At 40.8% G+C, this 19,857-nt stretch overlaps 1 protein-coding gene across 1 annotated transcript in view; it reads right to left on the bottom strand.

Annotated features, from left to right (window-relative positions):
- The window catches only part of LOC132824721 (synapsin-3-like), a 298,538-nt gene that overhangs the window by 39,945 nt on the left and 238,736 nt on the right, over positions 1-19,857 (bottom strand). The window contains exon 7 of the mRNA XM_060839391.1: positions 2,672-2,734. Coding sequence (XP_060695374.1) covers positions 2,672-2,734 — 63 coding nt within the window. The remainder of the gene's footprint in view (positions 1-2,671; positions 2,735-19,857) is intronic.

A 19,857-nucleotide genomic window follows, 5' to 3' on the forward strand; every position in this document is an offset into this window, starting at 1 on the left:
TCCACACCCGACAGATATCATCCCGAAGAAATCCTCAACTGCTGCGGAAGAGATATTATATACTGTCGGCACTTTGACTGCAGCCTTTGTAGAACATACTATGGTTCTCCTGAAGATATGTTTCAGTGCCCAGACCAGTCAGCTGATGGCACGCAGTATACTCTAGACAGGGTGCCACACAAACATCTGGAATTAAAAGGTGGCTGCATGGCAACTATGCAACCAATGTCAATTGTCATATAGACCCATATATTGTCTATGAAGTTCTGAGGATAGGTTTGGAGAACTCTTTCCCCATAGCAGAGAGGTCAATAAACAGAAGGCACAGCTTTAAAGTAAGGAGCAGGAGAATTAGAGGGGATTTAAGGAAGGATTTTTTTCATCCAGAGAGTTGAGAGTATCTGGAACTCACCGCCTAAAAGAGTAGTGGGGTGGTAACCCTCAGGACATTTAAGAACTGTTTGGATGAGCACTGAAATGTTATAGCATTCAAGGCAATAGGCCTAGTGCTGGAAAATGACATTAGAATGTTTAGTGACTGGCGTGGATATTGTGAGCTGAAAGGACTCTTTCAATTCTGTAAAAGCCCTTGATTCTGTGACACTGCATCATGGTGATGTGCTGCACCCCAACACTTCCTCAGTTGCCAAAAGCAGGGGGTCAGGGGGAAGGAGATGCAGGCGTGAGAGCAAACCTCCTCAGGAAGATGCTGGGGTGTCCCCATTTCAGGAATCGCACATTGACCTAGTGATTTGGCCTGCACCTTCCTGCTGAATGTGACAAACTGCAACAGTTGGGAACCCAAAGAGAAGCCTCTGAGAGAGTGACCGTACCAGGCAATGACCATCTCCAATAAGAAACAATCTAACCATCGTCCCTTGACATTCAATGGTAGTACCACCAGTGAATCCCCCACTATCAACATCCTTGGGGTTACCATTGACCAGAAACTCAACTGGACTCATCACATAAAAACAGTGGCTACAAGTCAAAAGCTAAGAATACTGTAGTGAGTAATTCACCTTTAACTCCCCAAAGACTGTCCACCGTTTACAAGGCACAAGTCAGGAGAGTGATGCGTGACTCTCCACTTGTCTGGATGGGTGCAGCACCAACAACACTGAACAAGCTTGACACCATTCAGGACAAAGCAATCCACTTGACTGGCACTGCATCCACAAACATCCACTCCCTTCACTGGGAGTGATGCTCAGTAACAGCAGTGTGTATTGTCTACAAGATCCATGACAAAAATACACCAAAGATCCTGAGGCAGCACCTTCCAAACCCATGACCACTTCTATTTACAAAGACAAGGGCAGTGGACACATGGGAACATCTGCAATCCACTCACCATCCTTACTTGGAAACATATGGCTGTTCCTTCACTGTCATTGGGTCAAAATCCATGAACTCTCTCGCTAAGGGTGGGTGAGTCAACCGACAGTAGATGGGCTGCAGTGGTTCCCCTAGGCAGCTCACCACCAGCTTCTCAAGGGCAATTAGAGATGGGCAATAAATGCTGGCCCAGCCAGTGATGCTACATCCCATGAATGATTAAACTTCTTAACAGAAGGATATGGTTCTTGATTCATAAATTTTCTCATGTTGTCTCTTTTTTTTTGTCATGTTTGCTTGAGTTTTTTTAATTTAAAAGTTCTTTCATTACAAACTTAAGTAAAAGCAAAGAAAGCTTCAAGCTCACATGCTTGGTGGTAGTGGCAGTGTTTCATGAAGGCAGATTGCCTTCCAGAGTCTAAGAGGTGTGAGAAGTGGAATTAATTCTGACCATACTGTTGCCACGTGTCACAAGACCAGCAATTTGGTGGACTAACAATTAAAAGTGAATCACCGAAGAATGAAAATGAGCTTTATCTTAGCCACATCTGATTCCAAGGATCTATATGAAAGAACAAACCCAAACACCATAATTGCATTGTTACAAACCAGTTATCGGCATGGAAGATTATCATCGCAACACAGTGAGTTGGTAGCTATTGAAATTGAGCAAAGCTGGTATGTCATAATTGGCAATGGTGGTCACACTGTGCAATGAGACACTACCTCTGAAAATATAAGCAAACATGACTGTCTAATCAACTTGTTAAACTGCAGTCAGACCGAAAATTATTTTTAGACACAATGGCGATATTGTATTTTTGTCTGTAGCTAAACCAAATCTACCAAAAATCCTTTACAATTTGCAAATTTGGATGTGATGACTTTTTATTTGTTAAAAACACAAACAATTCATTTTCCATTTAATACCAGGTAATGATTATCATTTTGCATTGTTAACATTTTAGAAACTGCTCGTCTGTTTTCACCAGTTTCTACATTCACATGAGACTTAACCAGGCTTAGGGATTTTCCTGTCTGTACTAGCTAAGTGGATATGAAATAGACATGTAGGGATAGATTTAAACCTTTTAATCCTTGATATAAACGTTGTCTGGTTGAAGCACCAACAGAAAAACTCAGTGAAGAGGTTTGAACGCCTGCAACAGAGTCCATTTGGTTTTCATTCAAATATTTTAAATTATAGTGAGTCCCCTGAGTCGATGATCGAGATTAAATTTCTACTAACTTCACATTCTGTCTCATCACATCGTCATGTGAGATAGTAGGGCTTGACGTTGTCAATGGCCTTTCTTGCTTTAGTACTGCTTACCTTACCCATGCCTGCGTGAGCATGTCCCATCTTCACAACCACGGGAAATTTGGGAATTGTTAGCTGAAACACAAAAAAAAACAAACTAATTATCAGCTCAGTCTTGTTCATTTTGATGTGTTGCTATGCACATTTTTTTTTAACCTTGGGATGATGTTTTAAAGATTCCTCCATGGCATATGAATGCCACTGGCCAGACAGCATTTATTGCTCACCCATAATTACAGAGGGGTTGAACTGGGTAGTTTGCAAGGCCATTTCAGAGGACTGGTAACTACATTCCTGTGGGTCTGGAGTCACATGTAGACCAGACCAGGTAAGGATGGCAGATTTCCTTCCTAAAATGACATTAGTGAAACAGATGGATACTTGCAATAACTGCCAATATTATATGGTAACCATTATACTTCTTAAATTAGACATACTTTAATTCACTTTTTTTTAAAAAGTTGAATCAAATTTCGCCATGTGCCATGGTGGGATTCAGGCTGGTGGCCAGGTCTGGGACCATGCTCATTTCTAGTGCAGTAACATTACCATTGTGCTATCACGTCACCTGAATTCTATACTCTTCCCCCAACTACTGGTGTATTTTAAGGGATAAACACCCCTCTAGGTTTCCATTTCTTTCAAGTTTGATATGGTAGGTTGATAGAGGCAGCTTAATAGTTCTTTATTAAGGGATAGATAACACCATATGCTGCGAGTGTGCAACACCATTTCACCCAGTTTTTAAAGTTAATTTGGCAGGACGTGTGAAGAAAAATCCAAGTTAACATTCGGGTCCGGTAACCCTTTAACATAGAACATACAACATAGAAAAATACAGCGCAGTACAGGCCCTTCGGCCCTCGATGTTGCGCCGATCCAAGCCCACCTAACCTACACTAACCCACTTTCCTCCATATGCCTATCCAATGCCTATTTAAATGCCCATAAAGAGGGAGAGTCCACCACTGTTACTGGCAGGGCATTCCATGAACTCACGACTTGCTTAGTAAAGAATCTACCCCTAACGTCAGTCTTATATCTACCCCCCCCTTAATTTAAAGCTATAAACCTTTCTCAGAACAAGTTCTGAGGAATTCTGATTTCTCTTCAAGGGTGCTGCCAGAGCTTCTGAGCCTTTCCAGCAACTTCAGTTTTTGCTTCTGATTTACAGCATTTGCAGTTCTTTCAGTTTTTCAAGAAGTTAGTTTTATACCTGCTTAAGCCTTTCCCCTTCACAAACTAATTACTATTCCTGAATTAGGTATAAGAAAGCATTAAGCTCTCATCTGACGATGCTTTCCTTGAGGAAAGGGATAGGTTTATGGTGGTGATGGGAGTGAAATCTCTATACTTACTGCATCTAGTTATGAAGGGAGGAGCAAATACTTTTGACAGCATTTCATAATAATCAGAGTAATTATTCCAGGCCTAATCAAAAACACGGACAAGGATTTAATTGTTAGGTATAAGTGATACAACACTATTTTGTGTACAAGTGAAATACATTGTGCAATTAAAGAAGCTTGACAAGCATTAAGAAAAAGGCTCAGTTTGGACTGGATCAATTTAACCTGAAGCATTATAACTCAGTGTATTAAGAATCAGAACTGCACACACTATAAGAAAATTTGCCATCTGCTGTGATGCCAGCTGTCTCTGTCAAGTATGCCATCTTGTGTGTCTTCTTGCTCTCTTTGGTTCACTGGAAACAGAATGGGCAAAATATCATGTTTATTATTAGCTTTGTTTTACCCGTCAGGCTTATTGTACAGCTGTGATGTACAGTCAGGGGCTCATATCCTGAACAGAGTTATTACGATCGTTACAAGTGGACCTAATAGCCCCATTATATTGCCAATAATTTAGAGCACTTTTATACCAATACTTTCTGTGATTTTCCTTTCAATAATTACTAATACAATTAACTTACTTAGAGACCAGACGTGAATCATTTAGTAAACACAAGTATACGTGACAGCTGAATTAATGTACAGTTAAAACGGGACATTGTTTGAAGCACCAAAGTGATGAACATCATCAGTAACTGTTCTCAAATCAGTTCCCTTCCAACCAGCACCCTACAATACTCGCCACTTTATTATATTGATGTCAATCCTTGGTGCTACTGTGCTCAATAACTTTACTGTTTGTCTCCGTTGATATTTAACTCCTTTATATGGCTATGCTCGGTAACTCCTCAATTTATTCTGATTGTTGATGAGTTTGGCTATAAACTTTCTCTTGTAGAAGTTTGAATTAACAACCCACTTTTTTCTCAGGCTATTCACGGAACCTCCACAAGATGATACCATTGAGCTCAAAAATTCGGTTTTCAGAGGGCAGTGGGTGCAAAGTCACACCCAGCCACTTAGTCTTCAATAGCTCTGAACTGAGAGTGCAGCACTTTGAGTTGTTCTATCTCGCTATGATTCCAGTTTATGTTAATACCGGGCAAGGTGAATCCCAGAATGAAACATGGCTTGTTAAACACTAACCTTGGATTTTTGTAACTGTTTTAAATATTCACAAAAATCAGCCAGAGTTCTTTTAACACAAAGAATAAAACATTTATTAAACAATGAAAACATGAAGCATATTTCACTAGACCAAAATGGTGGCAAGATTTTATTACAAACATCAGAAAAGGATTCAAATACAAACTATCACTTTTATTCAATCAATATTCTTAACAAATACTCAAAACCTCAATAAAGTGTTCCCACTATTTCCACATTATACTTACAACAGGTTGCCTTTTAGTGAAATCCTGGGTTCAATTATATTTGGGTTTTTTTTGGTCAGCTGATATCTCTCCACGAGCCACCAAAAACAAATTACACTCACGATTGCTTTAACTTTAGTAAACACAGGAGTTCTTTAAAATTGGTTTCTTGCAGTTTTTGGTAGATTTCTTCTGACAGTAATCTCACCAGTATGGAGCACACTGGAAATGTTTTGTGAATCTGCCAGTTTCAGGTAAATAACAGTGATAACTGGGGGGAGCTTGACTATTTGCTACCAAAAGAAGCCAAGGTTCCAAGTGAATCTAGAAATTCTCACTGTGCACACACAGGCAAAGCTTCAAGGTCAGTCTTGAATTAGTTCTAACAAATCATTAATCTATTATTCCCTTCCAATTTTTTTAGTACAGTAAAGGGCCTGTTTTTTTTTAGATCCCAAGCATCCAGAATTCCCCTTTGGAAATACAGATGCAGATTGTATGAAAATTCTAGATGCTTGATATGGATAAGAAGGAGTTTACTGATCTTAACGTTTCAGCATTCATTCTCTAGCACATCTATATAGACTAACTGACCTACAGACTACCTTCTGAATGTTTCTGTCTCTATATCTTCTGGACATAGAAAATAATTGAAGTTTGCGGCTGTTTCTGGGCTGTCTGCGCTATTCAGGGGAGAAGAAGGATTATCTGGGGATCACTGTGATAAATTAGTTTCAGAATAATAGGTTCTGCTGGTGGTAGTTTGGGACCTCACAACGTACTCCAGTTTAAGACAATGGGCCCCCACTCTGAAACCAGTAGGGACACCGCTGAGGACCAGATTGACAGCAAAAATCTGTATCTGCTATTAGCACCTTTGGAGTAGATTAACTGACCACTGTGTACAGACATCAGAAAATTCCTCATCCACGATTTAATTGATTGTTACCTCTTGACTTTGTTGCTTGATGGGCAGGCAGTGGATTTGCTTTTTGCTGCCAGGGAGCTTTTTAACAGCCCCTTGGAAGCTATGAAGCTCTGAAATCCGGTTGTGAAAATGTCTCCCTTCACCTGCTGGAAAGGGAATTGTGGCATGTGGATTGGGCAAGTGGCAGGGGTGCTGTGCAAACCAAAGGATCTCATTGCAGTGGATAAGTGTGGATGAATTGCCCTTGTAATCACTTTAATTGGCCATCTGTGAATGCTGAAAATGTGTTGGTGGTTAAAGCACAGCAGGTTAGGCAGCATCCAAGGAACAGGAAATTCGACGTTTCGGGCCAGAGCCCTTCATCAGGAATGAGGAGAGGATGCCAGGCAGGCTAAGATAAAAGGTAGGGAGGAGGGACTTGGGGGAGGGGCGATGGAGATGTGATAGGTGGAAGGAGGTCAAGGTGAGAGTGATAGGCCGGAGTGGGATGGGCCGGAGAGGTCAGGAAGAGGATTGCAGGTTAGGAGGGCGGTGCTGAGTTCAAGGGAATCGACTGAGACAAGGTGGGGGGAGGGGAAATGAGGAAACTGGAGAAATCTGAGTTCATCCCTTGTGGTTGGAGAGTTCCCATCTGCAAATGCTAGATGGTTACTTCTGGCAATGGTAGCCACATAGAACATGGAGGCAGGAACAAGTCAAGGAGCTGACTTGATGAGCATTGAAGTTTCTCAGATACTCCCATCTCTTACTTACCAAGTCCAAATCTGCCTCAAAAGGGGTTGGACAAATATTGACCATTGCATCATGGGGCTCTTATGTGAATATCAAATAAATTCAATTTGATATTGGTCCATTCTTTGGATAAATATAATGGGCATAGATTTGCTTCATGGTCAACATTCTTAAAAGTGTTTATTTCATAATTTTTACATATCAAGATAACACTTGTTGCCGAAAGTTTGAATGAATCAAAATGGCACTATGATGTTTCCATTGCTCACCCTCTCTATATTCCAGCTACAGGAATAAAGACACCATTTCAGGCAGTACCACCAAAAGATCTTCCACTATATATACCCAGTATGTGAGGCTACAGCACTGAATCGAAATACGGAGCAGTGCCAGATGTATTTATTGTTACGATCAGGTGAGGAGGGGCAAAATTGGCCGTTTAACTTCTTAAACAAACCCATTTTGCACAGTCATAACTAAAAACATTTTGAGCATACAGCTATACATGTCCTTTAAAGATGTAATTAACTAGATCCAAATGGTGAAGCCAATTGTCAAGGTATTCCTCAGTTAAGGAAAGAGGAATTTTATTAGCTACTAACTCCAGAAGAACTAATAAAAGCACAATATCTAACACACTTAACGCGCACACACAGGCAATAAGTTTAAAAGTGAAGTGCTGAATACAGACAGAACAATAACATTTATACAGTTAAACAGTCCTTGAGATGTTAAGTTTATATCCTGAGATCACAGTTATTTAATGGTTAGTTTGTATTGCCAGCAACTGCAAAATCTGTAGATATCTTGAACTTTAGGTGAGTTTTCATACAATCCATCCCTACATTCAGCCCATTGAGTCCACACTGACCCTCTGAAGAGCACCCCACCCAGACCCATCCCCCCACCTGATCCCTGTAACCCTGCGTTTTCCATGGCCATTCCAACTACACTGCACACCATGGGCAATTTAGTATGGCCAAACTACCTCACTTGCACATCTTTGGGAGGAAACCCTAACACCTGGAGGATACCCACGCAGACATTGGGAGAATCTTGGAACTCCACACAGACAGTGGCCCAAGAATCAAACGCAGGCCCCTGGCGCTGTGAGCCAGCAGTGCTATCCACTGAGCCACCGTGCTGCTCTGCACTGAGTCACCTAGTCTGTTTATCCAGTGGACAGCATATTCTGAGATGATGGAAGAAATGCTCATGAACAAAGTCCTTGCTTTTGTTGTCACAATTCATTTCTCGTTCTCTCTCTCTCTGCTGCTTAAAAGCAACCTTTCAATGTGTATTCCAGAGTCTAGCTCCATTCCCAATATGTGATATTATTATATAAGTATGAATTAAACAGAAGGAGATGTGATTTTCAGAATGCTGACTCAGGTCATTGAGTCATAGAGATGTACAGTTTGGAAACAGAGCTTTTAGTCCATGCCAATCATATATCCTAAACTGATTTAGTCCCATTTCCCAACCTTTGGCCAATATCCCTCTAAACCCTTCCTATTCATGTAGCCATCCAGGTGCCTTTTAAATGACACTAAGTTGTATAATCAACCATCCAATTCCAAAGTGACAGTCCTCAGGATTATGCAGAGTGCAAGTACTTTTTAAAGAAAAAAATCGCACTGTTTTCTAATTTAAAAGGGAAGGATATTTAAATGCCTTGACAGATTAACAATTCCCTTGGGATTTAAATATTGTCACATGCATTTATGTATGCTTTTAACAATTTCAAGGAGTACTGACCTCTCCCATAAGTACCTCTATGCCTACTCAAAATGGTCTCTTCCCTCTCCAAAAAAGTCCACTTGTCCATGCCAACCAGATATCCCAAATTGATTTAGCCCATTTCCCATCAATTGGCCCATATCCCTCTAAATCCTTCCTCTTCATAATCCATCCTCCCTCCAGATGCTTTTTAAATATTGTATCAGCCTCTACCACTTCCTCTGACAGCTCATTTCATACACCCCCAACCTCTGCATGAAAAAGCTGCCCCTCATGTACCTTTAAACCTTTTCTAAACCCTTTCAAGTTTAACAATATCTTTTCTATTGTAGGGAGACCAGAACTGAATGCAGTGTTTCAAAAGTGGCCTAACCAATGTCCTGTACAGTCACACATGATCTTCCAATCACTATACTCAATGCACTGACCAATGAAAGCAAGCGTGCTAAATGCCTTCTTCATAATCCTGTCTACCTGCAACTCCACTTTCAAGGAACTATTAAGCTGCACTCCAAGGTCTCTTTATTTTGCAACACTCCCCAGGAGCTACCATTAAGTGCATAAGTCCTGACCTGATTTGCCTTTCCAAAATGTAGCACCTCAGATTTATCTAAATTAAACTCTCTGCCACTGCTCGGCCCAACTGATCAAGGTCCCGTTGTATTCTGAGGTAACCTTCTTGGCTGATAAGTACACCACCAACTCTGGTGTCACCTGCAAAATTACTTACCATACCTCCTATGTTCACATCCAAGTTATTTATATAAATGACAAAAAGCAGTGGACCCAGCACTGATCCTTGTGGCACTCCACTGGTCATAGGCCTCCAGTCTGAAAATCAACCCTTCACCACCACCCTCTGTCTTCTACCTTCGAGCCATCTCAGAGCGTCAATGCCTTTAGATAATAAAACAGTAATTTCAATGCATTTAGAATCACTTTCCTCTTCCAGCAATATACTCAAATCAAGATGATCATTGACTGGGTTGGAAACTGGAAAGAGATGTGCAATGCTCCTCTGGTTTTACTGCTTTCATCCTCATCCAAGGGAGAAACAGTGGGTTGGGAACTGGCCTGCCTAAACTTGTCAAAGACTCCAACTGTCACGTAGAAAATTTCTTCTGTGAATCACATGACAAAGTAATCAATTGTTGTATAATTTTTTTCAAGTTAATTTCACAGGGCTCCCTGTCCAGATCTCTACCTTAATATTCTGATATATATTAATGACTCCATGTTTTGTAAATTGCTTGAACACTATATGAATGTTTTTGTTGGATTTATTATTCAGTCTCTGCTTGAGATTTTGTGCTTTGCCCCGATGAAAATTGGTTACTTTTATCTTTTTGCCTGGGAATGCTCTGGAGAATAAAACAAAGTAGGAAAATCTTTGATTTGAACTTGTATGTCTGAGAATGTCTCCGGGAATTTCAGAATGCATCAGTAATGGTGTAGTTCCTTTTACTGAGGACTTGGCAGGGAAACAACTGCTATTTTTATACACAGGAATCGCTGTTTTCCCTTGGGTCAAACTGTGGTCAAAAAATGGAAGATTTATAATTGGAGTGCCAAGTGAACAAACAGCAGATTATAAGATCCATAAAAAATTTGTAAATCTCCAACCCACAGAATCACCTAATGTTTTGAGGGGTCAACACTGTGCTCTTTTCCATTAAACACCAACTGTCCTGAAGAGACAGCACTGTGCTCTATCCCATTAAACACTAACTGTCCTGAGGGAACTCTATGCTCTATCCCATTAATCAGCTACGTGATGAAGGAGCAGCGCTCCGAAAGCTAGTGCTGCCAAATAAACCTGTCAGACTATAACCTGGTGTTGTGGGATTTTTAACATTGTCCATTAATACTAACTGTCCTGAGTAGACACCACAGTGTTTCAACCTTCATGGATGAGAAAGGCATATTTAAGGTACAATGTAACACAATGATAGTAGTGCTTATGGACTATTTCCATCATCTGATGGTTATACCTGAGACCTTCCATGGACTGAAATGGCTGCTGTCGTCACCTGACCACCAACTGAAGCAAACTTCATGAAACACATACAGAATACATAAAACAATCTGCACTGAAATGACCATTTCATTAACTAAGGGCATTGAAACTTGGAGTCAGCATTCTGAAAATCACTTTGCCTTTTTAAATCATACGTATGTGATAATTTCACATTGGGAATGGAGTTAGACTCAGAATGCACACTGTCATGCATTAAGCAGCAGAGAGAGAGAGAAGTGAATTATGACAAGAGCAAAGGCAATCTTCATTCTTGAGTATTTCTTACTTCATCTCAGAATACACTGTCCAGTGAAAAGAAACACAAGGAAAACAATTTAATATTCAAAAAACACCTTCCCATGGGGTTAAATGGATTAAATATTTTAATGGTTCTGAATGGCTGTATATCAGGATGAACAAGACTGTCGTGAATTGTTCACCTCCAAAAGTCATTGGAGTTAAAATCAGATGCAATTGGTTGATAGAACAATGTTCTAATCCACTCATTCCTTGTTGCAGCAAAGGACAAGAAATGTATTTGCTATTTTGTCTATCATCACACAGTTACTCATTCCTGTAAGAATGTTAACCAGTGGATGATTGACAAGTGCCTTTTTCTTCATTGCTGCTTAGCTGTTCATAGTGATACAGTTGATTACTATCTAGGAATTGCTTTGACTAACAACGTCTGATGCCTGTCCACATCACTGAGGCCCCAGGGTGTGCGGATGTAGCAGATAGTACCCACTTTCTTAGCCTTATCCTGTTTCTGTAAACAGACAGTGTAAATTAAACAAGAGCAGCATCCATAAGAGGGAGGGAACAGATGTGGCGTGCTGTGTCTCTTTGATCTTTTCTGTAAGTTACATTACAACACTGCTTACTGGATCCTAAACAAACAACTTTATAAGAGCAGTCATCAGATAACAAAAGTCAAAGGAAGTAAAGACATTCTTTTTGAGAAACATCCATGTAGATAGTTTTCCTCCTCGTAATGTCTGTATGCCCACTGTCTGTCTGCAAAATATTATTGTTCCACTGACTTCATTGCTTGCATAAGTTCCACATTGTTTCAGCCCTTTGTCTAAATCCAAAGAATTCATCATCTCATTATGATTAATTCACCAGTAATTTTGAATTATTATACAATGAGATGCTTATGCTAATTTCTCTCTGCAATTCCTTTTTACATATTGTTGCCAGGAATTTCTATGGGATTTTTTTTCTGAACACTCCATAGTTTCAATGGAAAACCAGCAAAACTTCCAGCAAAGCAATGCTGCCAGCTTGTACTGGGTTTCTGCTGACCTGAAGTTATAGTAGAAGATAGAGTAAATAGTGTGGAGATTCAAACAGCAGGCTGCTGGCTACAGACTTTGGAAAAGGACAAATGCTGCTCACTTTTTGGATATTTCAATACATACCATCAAGTAGCACCATCACAAATTCAGTGCTCCAAGGCTACAGCAGTCTGATTTTGTTTTAATTTTGGTGCTCATTAAAATGAAAGATGTTCAGATTGGGGAATGGAATAATTTTCACTGTGGCCAAGAACTCTAAGCAACACTGCCTGAGTCATGTATAATACATGCAGCTACAAAGTCAATACCTAAACTTGTTTCAGATCCACTTTTCCTGAAACAGAATTGCTTCTGTTAAAAAACAGGACCCAAAATCAGTACTTGTCAAAACCAACAAGACTACATCAGTATTTCCTTCAGAGTTACTACCAGTTTCCATAGAGATTTGTTGAACTGTAGGTTATTGCTATATTTACGCAAGGTTAAAGTACAGCACAAAGGGAGAACACCTGTGCACAAAGCAAAGTCCAGGTAGCATATCACATAGAAAAGGCATGCCAACAAAACTCGGGGAGACTGTCAAATTATTATAGGTTAACATGCCAGGCAACAAAATTGTTGACTGAGTACAGATGGTGTGTTCCATGATGATTTTCATGGTAACAGCTCTCTTATTGTATACCCGTTATCTTCTGTGATCAGATGACAGAGTTCATCAACCACATTTCCATTGGCTAACTCTTCAAGCAGCCAGCCTCTGATAACCTCAGGACATCCCCAGAGACAACAGAAACTGCATCATCTCTATTGCCAGGGCAGGGGACATTCATCAACATGACAGCACACCAACTGGATATTAATGGAATGAATCCCATTGTTGAACCTATTGACATATGAAATCCACAGACATGTGCCTGAGGTCACTGCCTCTGCTCCAGTGGGGATCCTGCTACCCTGGCAAAGGCACTCATACTGCTTTCTCTGTAGTGACAGAAAAATCACTGACCTCATCTTTCCTCTGATACAAGGGTCTCAGTCAGCTCCCCAATGCAGTGTTGGATAAGGAACTAGAATATGTTTACAATGTTGCCCAACCACAACATGAATAATTCAGCGGTCACTGACAGCCTCATTTCACCCTGTTATAAGGCTGCAGGTCCTGCAAAAGGGGGTAGGGGTTCTGTAAGACACCTCCCTGTGAATTACAGTTGCCTCAGACATTGGTCCTGAGCAAAACTTAGTGTGGAATAGTGCCCCAGAAAGCCTGTGGTGTGATTAAGACTTTCTGGGTAGGGCTCTTCTCTTCTTGATTCCATACATAGCCTCCTCTCTCTCTGCTCTATTTACCTGCACTGTGAAACTAGAGGAAATGCAATTCCAGGTCACCGTACCCTCTGTCCAATCTGCCAAACCCAACAACACAACAAAACATCTCCATAAACAATCCACAGTGTGTTCACAAACTTAGTAAGAGCAAAAATAGGTCAAAAGCACCTTACTGCCTATCTAGACAGATGAGTTGCTTTTTAAATAATGTAGCTGGGTGTATACTTAGCTTGTGATGCGATTAACACAGGTAATTCACTGGATGTGTGGTTCAGGTTTTACAACATTCATTCAGTTAGCCAGATGGTTCCTGCTAACATTTTTGTTTGGAGAAATGCAATAGTACCTCTACTGCATAAGGCGGGGGCTTGTTGTAATCATGTTCAAATTATAACTCTGCCAACAAAGTAACATCCTTTCCAGACACTTTGGAGCAATCAGAAGCAGTTTCAAGAAGATGCTTTGAAACGGTTTATATTTGGGAGTGAAACAGTGACAGTAGAATCCAACATATCTTTATTAAAATGCTCACAAGCAAAAACAATCGATCTGAACATAGCTGTGCAGTTTGTGTTAATGCCCTGGGTGCTCTTGTAACTTCTTGTTCTTGCTGCAGAGACTAAGTCCAAGTCCTGTTTCACTTGCATTGTACTGCAATGAGACTTTGTCAGTGATGCAGCAACTCAGCACTAGTGTTGTAGTCATTTGTTGTTTGATTCTCTCTCGGGGCCCAAATACCATTGGATGTCCTTAGTAGTGAGCTTACATAGAGGTGCACACTCAAATTAGGCAAGAATTTTGCTAAATAGTTCACAAAGCCAACAAATCATGGCACTGCTTTTACAACTGCTGGTTGCTGCATCTCTGCCATAGCCCTTGCTTTATTAATGGAAACAATGGAACAAAAGAATTGGACATTTTTGGATTGGTTGTCCATTATAAACTTTGCCCATTTTACAGTATTGGGGCGGCCCGGTGGCTCAGTGGTTAGCACTGCTGCCTCACAGCACCAGGGTCCTGGGTTCAATTCCCGCTGTGTGGAGTTTGCACATTCTCCCCGTGTCTGCGCGGGTTTTCTCCGGGTGCTCAGGTTTCCTCCCACAATCCAAAGATGTGCAACTCAGGTGAATTGGCCATACTAAATTGCCCACAGTGTTAGATGCGTTAGTCAGAGGGAAATATAGGGTAGGGGAATGGGTTTGGGTGGGTTTCTTTTCAGAGGGACGGTGTGGACTTGTTGGGCCAAAGGGCCTGTTTTGCACACTGTAGAGAATCTAATCTAGTACTGATTAAAGACAGAAGTCCTCCAACGTGTGATTTGCAATTGAAAGACAATGGATTCTCTAATAGGAGATCCTAACCAACCCTGGATGGAGGAACTATATCAATGTTTGAATGGCTTTCTTTATCCATATCATCTGTGATCCAACATCCAGAGTATTCAGATCATTGCACCATTGACCCTAGTTTCTAATAAATTGACGTGGATATTGGAGTTGAAATACAAGATTTTTTTCAGTTTGCTGCTGTATCACTAGAGGCTAATTTAATAATTCAGCTATCAACAACTATGAAAATTCAACCATTAGGAATAACATTTGAAGAATGGCTGCCTAGTACTGATACTACCATTAAAGCGGGGAGTTTTCAATAAACCCATCATGCTGAGTCACAGTCTCTAACCAAAAAGGCTTGCAACCTGTTCACAGTCTCAAACTCGTCTCTATCTGTACATAGGGAAAGAATTCTAGCTGATTTTAAAGAAAAACTATTCCAACCAAATACTTGATGGTTTAGGAGTTAAAATACAAGGTATTATGTGGTACATAAGCTATACTTCACCTGGAAAATCCCAGTTTAGTCACTGGTTTGGGTTGATTACACTGAGCTTGGTCAGGTGCTACCTGTGGCTCAACAGTTGGTCACACTGCACCTGGGTAATGGAGGTGGAAAGGCCAATGAGCTTCCCTCTCATCATGTGTTATCCAATGACACATTTCAGAAGAGTACAAGGGTATAGGTTTCATGTTGAGGACAGGATCGGATACAGCTGGGAAGTACTCAGCACTTGCTACACTGACTTGCATTTGGAGAATGGCCTTTAAAAAGTCAGGGATATGTGCAATCATGACTCAGTGTGAACCCCTACTCTCAATGTAGAGGCAGGATCTAATGAATATGTAGCTAGGCCTCTGAGGTAAGCTGCGATATAACTGTACCTCCGTCATCCATTCCTGATGAAGGGCTTGTGCCCGAAACGTCGAATTTCCTATTCCTTGGATGCTGCCTGACCTGCTGTGCTTTAACCAGCAACACATTTTCACCTCCGTCATCTGTGTTAATACTCTGGCAGAAGATTGGAATCTGCACAGCACAGGACATGCTACTCTGTGGCTTTACCATATGTACTGACTGTTAATACACATTGCTTAAAAATAGCCTAGCAGTCTGACCTGATCATATATGAAGGTCTGAAGAACCCAAACCGTTGCACTTTGGAAGGGAATGAAGGAAAACAGTCTCTATTTTCCTGGTTTTTATTCTAAGCCCCAATTCTCCCTGCATGAGATAACTGAAATCTAAACGAAATAATCTGTAATTAGCTGCTTGTCTGCATTCTGATAAAGATCTACAAGGACAAGACTTCAGGAAACCATTCTCCAATGGCAGTCACTAAACTGTATGATAAATCCATTTTCTGTGTATCTGCTGAGGTTGCCCTCTGTGATAATGGTGGACTGTCTTGGACAGTTTTGATAAGCCATGCAGATCAGTTCAAGGATCAGTCAGTCAATTGTAGTCAGAGACAAAGGCAGGAATAGAGGAAGAGACTCTTAGCTCTGTGGAACTGAGGCTAGCAGAAGCCTGAGAGAACAGACCAGCTCAGTGGAACTGCTAGAGAAGATGCAGCTAAAAGTAGTTAGTGAAGGAAGCCCACATGCAGAATTACTTCATTCCAGCTGAGAAAGATTGGAGCTCAAAGAACCCCAGAAGAAATGGCAGCCCAGGAAAACTAAATAGTTTATCTGACAGCAGCCTGGTGAATGCAGGGGGTGCAGTCCCTGGAGCAGTAGCTGAATGGTGAGCAGCTGAATGGCGAACAGTCAGTGCAGTGTTCTAGATTTGAGTTCTGTTCTATTGAGTTCTGTTGTCTGACAACTAACTGCATCCAAAGCAGCACAGATAAAACGTGGTGTTGGAAAGAGCACAGCAGCTCAGGCAGCATCTGAGGAGCAAGAGAGTCAATGTTGGGAGGGAGAAGGAACTGAGAAATAAATAGGGGAAGGGGTGTGGGGCTGGGGGAAAGGTAGTTAGGGTGACGATAGGTGGACGAAAGTTGGTGGTGATTGTGATAGCTCAGTGGGAAGTATGGAGCAGGTAGGTGGGAAGGAAGATGGAGAGGTAGGTCAGGTCGAGGGGGCAGAGCTGAACCGGATGGCCCTAGCAGCAGCAAGGAAGCCTTCAGGTTAAATAGGAATCATTGTGGAAAGACTTGCAAGGTTAGATCTTTGAAAGTGAAGAAGTTTAATCAATTTTTAAGAAATTCTTTAAGAAATCAAAGTTTTAAATGAGATTTGATGATCTAGTGTGTCACTAATATCCAAGCGGTTTACTGATGGACCTGAACTGATTGCATCCGTCATTTAATGAGCTCTGTGGGCTGTTCAGCATCGTCTATCTGTTGGAAACATTTCCTTCATTAATTCTGGATGTTACAGTATATGTGCATATGAACAGATCATTTTGCTTTTATAACTCGGTAATGTAAACATTGTTTGTTAAAACTGTAGAAGCTCGTGACTTTATTCCCTTCCTTTTTGCCTGGAATTTCAAACCTTGTGTACTTTAAATAATAAATACCCGGACCCCAAGCAGACTTTAAGATCGACTTGACAGTTTCATCCAGGATTGTACCAGCTGGAAGGACTGAACTTCATTTCAAACTTCAACAGGATGGTCTTTGTGACTCATTGGCTGTAAGCCTGAGCACCAATACAGAAAGAGACTGTTTTAAGAAATTCATTGAACTCACAACTATGTTATTTTAAAATGTTACGTTTCTTTCTGCCTTCCTTTTCTCATGGCCTCTCTACAGCCTCTCCAACTAACTAGGAGAACAGTTTTTCACCCTTGCTCACGGATTGGTGGGCGTAACTTTATTTTTAAATACAGATGTAATTATTCTGAACAATATGTACTTTGAATAGTCCTCCCTCAATTTTTCCTCTCTCCGCCTCTGAATGTACAGTCATAGTGGACACATTTCCATAGCAACCAGCAATCCCCTGATATCTCCGCTGACTGAATGTGCCAACTGAGGGTGAGGCTGTTCAGCTACAAGGGAGGATCAAACAACGTCACAGAAAATTCTAATCCTGTCTTCATCTGAAGCCCACACATGTGCCTTTTACAGCAGAGGAGACAGCTTCGTGGTCAGGAAAAGCAATTCTGATGTTTTATTCCCAATCCAGCCCAAAGATACTGCAAAGTATTGATATGCATAACTAGTTGTTGAAGTTGCATAGGATGTTGGTGAGGCCTCTTCTGGAGTACTGTGCCCAGTTCTGATCGCCCTGTTATCGGAAAGATATTATTAAGCTGGAGAAGGTTCAGAAGAAATTTACCAGGACGTTGCCAGGAATGAGGGTTTCAGTTATAAGAAGAGGCTGCATTGTCTGAGACTTTTTTTCACTGGGGCATAGTAGGTGGAGGAGTGACCTTACAGAGGTTTATGAAATCATGACGGGTATAGATAAGGTGAATGGCAGGTGTCTTTTCCCTAGACTAGACTAATAATTTCAAGCCTAAGGTGAGACGAGAAAGATTTTAAAAAGACATAAGGGGCAATTTTTTTGTTTACACAGAGAGGGATTTGTGTGTGGAATTAACTCCAGAGGAAGTGGCAGATGTGGGTATAGTTAAAACATTTAAAAGGCATTTAGATAAGTCCATGAATAAGAAATGTTTAGAGGGTTACGGGCCAAGCGCAGGCAGGTGGGACTAATTTAGCTTGAGATTATGGTCAGCATGGGCTGGTTGGACCAAAGGATCTGATATCATGCTGTATGACTTTAGTATCCCAGATGTGATCAAAACACCCAACACAGAACAGGAGGGAACTTGGGCTTTTCTGATCTGTAACCTTCAGCAATGTGTCAGGCAGTCAAACAGTTATCAGGATGGCCAAGAAAAGAACCTAAAGGTTAAAATAGCTATACACTATGTACCATTCTCAGGAACCATGTGGTGGCAATTTAAAATCACTGAAAAACTATCAAACCTCTAATACTTTAAGAAAACCCCGCATTCAAATTCATTATCATTACCGAACCAAAAGACCCAAGGAACCAAAAAATTGCTATCACTCAAGCTCCATGTCGTGGGTAAATAAAGAAGTCCAACAAAAATATAATTCTGTATTATACTGTTTTGAAGTTCTAATAGCTCTTAGACCAATAGGACCAACCTGCTGAGCTTTTAAAACCCAACCAAGCATTCACAGTAAAACAGCTGTCATAACAAACACTTCCAGCTCCACTCACTGAACAGTTAATTACATCCATTTCAGCGCAGAGTGCCTGAACAATCAGTGCAGGGGGAAGCAGATGCAGATCACTGTTTGCTACTTTCAGGTGCAGGGTTGAAAATAAAAACAGATTTTCCAGTCTAATTCAATCAGAACAGAGACATACAACAAAGAGACTTCTTCTTTAAATTGTATGGATTGGGTATTTTGTTTTGGAATGCTTTTAAAATGTGGACTGAAATGAGAAACTATTTTTTAAAACTTAGCGTTTTAAAGGATTGATGTACATTTCGAAAGCAAGTAACCTGCCACTTTGACGGGCATCATTTATTCAGCTGTTTGAACAAGCAGCAACTGAAGTGATTGCAGATGAACTGGATCCAAGGGGTTGTGTACCCTTCAGCTGGGGGCAACAAAAGTTGACTGGCCTCTGGACCAGTGACCAGTTGTTGATGGGAAAAGCCATTTAGGAGTTAGGATCAAGATACAAAGAAAGGTAGTTTGATATCCACCAGCACAGAAGCTGTCTTTCAGTTCTCCTCAGTTTAAATCCATTTTAAACCTGAAGAAAACCAGTTTCATCTTTCCTTCAGCAAATTGTTACCAGCTGTGACTTTTAACCACTAGCTCACGACACCTTTCATAAGTGAACCAGCCACTTTGTCTCTTGCAAATCAGTGGAACCATCTGAAGAGAGACAACTGAACAATAACATGCTGATTACCACAAGAATCATACAGATCATCTCAGCAACATGTGAATAGGAAACACTGAACTGCCAACCTTAACCCAAACCCTGTGTGTGTGTGTGTGTGTGTGTGTGTGTGTGTGTGTGTGCGTGTGTATAAGGGATAATTTATAAGGGATTAGAGATTGAATTTGCACTGTTACAAGCAGATGGT

Source organism: Hemiscyllium ocellatum, chromosome 19 (genome assembly GCF_020745735.1).
Source record: "Hemiscyllium ocellatum isolate sHemOce1 chromosome 19, sHemOce1.pat.X.cur, whole genome shotgun sequence".
In the NCBI taxonomy this organism is placed as follows: Eukaryota; Metazoa; Chordata; class Chondrichthyes; order Orectolobiformes; family Hemiscylliidae; genus Hemiscyllium; species Hemiscyllium ocellatum.